Raw genomic sequence first — 3,687 nt, 5'->3', positions numbered from 1 at the left:
AAAATTGAATGAGGTCTAGTAAGTAGATGAAGTGTTAAAACTTATTTCTTGAGTTTAATGTTTATACTGTGGTCACACAGAACTTTTTGATAAGAAATATATACCAGTTGTATGTAGTGGTCTGTGCCTATAAGCACAGCTATCTGGAAAGCTGGACAAAAGAATCATCCAACAAGAAACAGCCTATATCAAATACACATATAACACGCAGAGTGGGATTTGGGAGTCACAGGACATCAAGTCAGCAATTTTAACACTCAGGTAGTTTGGGAAAAAAGTTTTCCTATGATGCCAACTTTTCTTTCTTTCTTTTTTTTTTTTTTTTAAATTTTTATTTATTTACGTGTGTGTGTGGCCAGCTCAGCCCACCAGGGGGCAGGGCTGGCTGGCATGTGGTGCTGGGGAATTGAACCGCGGTCCCTGTGCTTTGCTAAGCTTGTTCCAAGTAGGTGCTCGAGACCACTGAGCCATCTCACCAGCCCCACCAACTTCTCTTATGAATAACTTTCCAAATTTTAGATTCCCTACCCCAAAAGAAAAAATCATGAGGTTATCATAGAAATTTCTTCTTCAAGGCTCGGGAGATGGCTCAGTAGAATAAGCGCTTCCCTGGTAAGCGCAAGGGCCTGAGTCCAATCCCCGGTTCTGCAACAAAAAAGAAAAAAAAAAAAAAGAAAAAGAAAAAAGAAAAGCAAAAAAGAAATTTCTTTTTCAGGGATGGGAATGGTACTGTGGATTTAACTGAGGGGTACACTACCAGAGCTATCTATATCTCCTAGATAGCATCTTACAAGCTGTTCATGTTGGTCTCAAACTAGGAATTCTCTTGCCTCAGCCTCGCCATTGAGATTATGGGGATGAGCCACAATATCCAGCTAATTTTCTGTAATTAAACACTGACGTTAAATCAATCTCATGAATTTTAAATGCTTACTGTATTTAAATACAAAACAAAACCTATGATCCTGCTTCTCTAATGCAAGTACCTGAAACTTAAAACAATTGTAGATATATTGTCCCATGAAACCTAATTCCCAGGAAGAAAATAGTATATTAACTGACAGAAACATTGATAATAGACTATAAAACTTTCAGTTCAGTCCAAGACAAGTACTCACCTTCATGGGCTGAGCTAAAAATCCTGTTGGCTGACTTAAGTCGTTTGTAGGCAAGAAACCAGGCACATTGCGTGCAAACTCTTCATAAACAGCCAGCTGCTTTGGATCCACACCCCCAACCTTGGAACAAGAACACTTATTTTAACAAGCATGAATTGCACAATGAAAAGAACTTTTTAACAGTGGAACATCTATATTATAGTAACAATGGGTTCAACCAAAGTCACTGCAACGTATAATAGTACAACTGAGCATGTGTGCCACACATAGTTCAGAAGAGGATTTCCCATTTCTGAGTCATTCCATTCATAGGTTCATTTTAAAATTTCCCCTAGAAAATGCCTCAAATGGGATCTTTGCCTGTATTTTTATTCCTTGGAGGTGGGAAATGATAAGACTCCATCTTGGTTGGGAACAGTAAGTATGAGCAATAAAAACACGAATACCAGATGTGACAAAGGATGCCCAAGCTGGGAGACAGAAGTTAACAGGCACATGAACTCTTAACAGTAGAGCTTCAACAACTTTGGCAAACACAAATCTATGATATTGGCATACTAAACTACTGGGATCAGGTGCTTTTCTCAACAAAAACATTTTACCCTAATGCCCTAGTCCTGGTGAGAGATCAAGTAACAACAAGATAAAGAAAAGAAAGGTAAACAGGCCCAAATTCTCACTTTAAGCCTGATCTGCTCTGGCATCCGCTCAGCTTGGTATGTTAACACAACAGGATCACAGTATCGGCGTCCTTCTTGCCTAGCATGTTTTCTCAGCTCAAATTCCTGCAAACAAAAAAAGTCACTGAGGTTCTTGTTATGAGGGACTTTCTTAATAATAATAAAGTCTAAGAGGCAAGTGCTAAACACTTACAGTTGCTAATCTCTTGTCCATTTCAGGACCTGCTTTTTCAACTGCAGTCTTTTGAATAAAACAGCAAGCTAATTCACAGTTGTCTTGAGCTAACTGAGCAGCTGCCTGATCCATCATTTCCCTTTGTTGTGGGGATGCAGTCTACGGGGAATACAGGAAAAAGAAAGGAAGAAAAAATAACTTAGGATGTGCAACACATTTTTATTTCTGGCAGTACCTAAATCTGCTGTGAGTCTGAAATAGTCTCAACTATCAACCCACTACCCATAAGACAAAATGCACTGAACACTATTTTGTACCAAAATTGGTACACACCTATAATCCCAGCACTTGGGAACTGAGGCAGAATGATTGTTGCCAAATTTGAGTCCAGTCTGGCCTATATACTGAGCTCAAGGCCAGTCTGGACTATATAAGACCTTGTCTTAAAAACCAGACTAAACCAACCAACAACACACTGAACATTTTATCAATTGATTGTGAGGTGAACACAAAAGCAGTATAGCAATAAGCAAAAGAATTCTTTCCAATGACATCTGAGATTCAAAGCTAGCAAGTCACCTGAAGAGAAAATGTTACTATACATTTAAAAATCACCAAAGTCAGTGGGGTGTGGTAGTGCATATGCCTGTATGTCCAGCAACTCAGGAGGCTGAGGCAGGACTGTTTTAAGTTTGAGACCAAACTGGGATAAAAAGTGAGCTCAAGGCTAGCCTGAAAAAAGACCAACAAAATAAAATAAAATAAAAAACTGAAAAAAAACTAAAGTAATTCTGTAGTGTTCTACTTCAACTGGATTAATCTAAATTCTTAATGGATAACAATTACGTTAAGAGTACAATAATGAGCAAAAACACATACTGTTTCACCTTATAGAACTAGTGTCTATGAAGGAAGACATCTAATGTGATTTTTAAGATCTTTTAGTGGTAACATGCACTACCAAAGGCAAAGAAAAACAGACTAAGCAAGTACTAAGTTTTGTACTGCACCTAATCTATAACCAACTTACACGAAGGGCTGAGGCAAAACTGTTTTTGAGGTTGGTAGAAATGCTCATCAGCAAAGGCTCCCGGCAGGTAATCATAGCCATGCCAGCTGTCAAGTTACGCATCATGTGATGAGCTGCTATTCGCATACGAGATTCTTCAGAATCCAGGGCAAAATCCTTCCTGACTATTTGTTCACAAGTAGTCATAGCAATCTTAATTGACCTATCCACCACAGGATGAACCAGCTCCTGGACAGCACGTTCAATTGCTTGACGCACACACTGTTTCAACTGAGGATGGGCCTGAAACAAAGGAATCTGGGGCGAAGAAGGGTAGAGAAAATGACAAGTTAAATCAACAGTTTATTTAAGAAAGCTTGCTGGGCATGGTGGTAATCCTGCACTTGGGAAGCTGAGGAGGGAGGCTCGCTGCAAGTTGTGAGGCCAGCCTGGGCTGTATAATGATTTAAAGGCCAATAAAAAAAAAAAAGGCAGAAATTCTATTAGCAATCATACCAATGATTCTGGAATTACTTCAAGGTTAACAGAAACTACAGTTGTACATTTAAAATTAACCAATAAGGGCTGGAGAGATGGCTCAGTGGTCTAAAGCACCTACTTAGAACAAGTTCAGCGAAGCACAGGGACCACGGTTCAATCCCCCAGCACCACATGCCAGCCAGCCCGCCCCCTGGTGGGCTGAGC

The 3,687-nt window shown here is 39.6% G+C and overlaps 1 protein-coding gene across 9 annotated transcripts in view; it reads right to left on the bottom strand.

The window, feature by feature from the left end:
• The window catches only part of Cnot1 (CCR4-NOT transcription complex subunit 1), a 100,019-nt gene that overhangs the window by 20,388 nt on the left and 75,944 nt on the right, over positions 1-3,687 (bottom strand). For all 9 annotated transcript variants that reach the window (XM_004625921.2, XM_004625923.3, XM_023709267.1 and 6 more), the window contains 4 exons: positions 3,004-3,300; positions 1,992-2,132; positions 1,799-1,903; positions 1,119-1,238 (listed from right to left, as the gene is read on the bottom strand). In XM_004625921.2, the coding sequence (XP_004625978.1) occupies positions 1,119-1,238; positions 1,799-1,903; positions 1,992-2,132; positions 3,004-3,300 (663 nt within the window). The remainder of the gene's footprint in view (positions 1-1,118; positions 1,239-1,798; positions 1,904-1,991; positions 2,133-3,003; positions 3,301-3,687) is intronic.

This window comes from Octodon degus, unplaced genomic scaffold (genome assembly GCF_000260255.1).
Source record: "Octodon degus isolate 3935 unplaced genomic scaffold, OctDeg1.0 scaffold00011, whole genome shotgun sequence".
In the NCBI taxonomy this organism is placed as follows: Eukaryota; Metazoa; Chordata; class Mammalia; order Rodentia; family Octodontidae; genus Octodon; species Octodon degus.
Note: the sequence above shows the minus strand (reverse complement) of the source record. Positions and strands in the feature narration are given on the sequence as shown.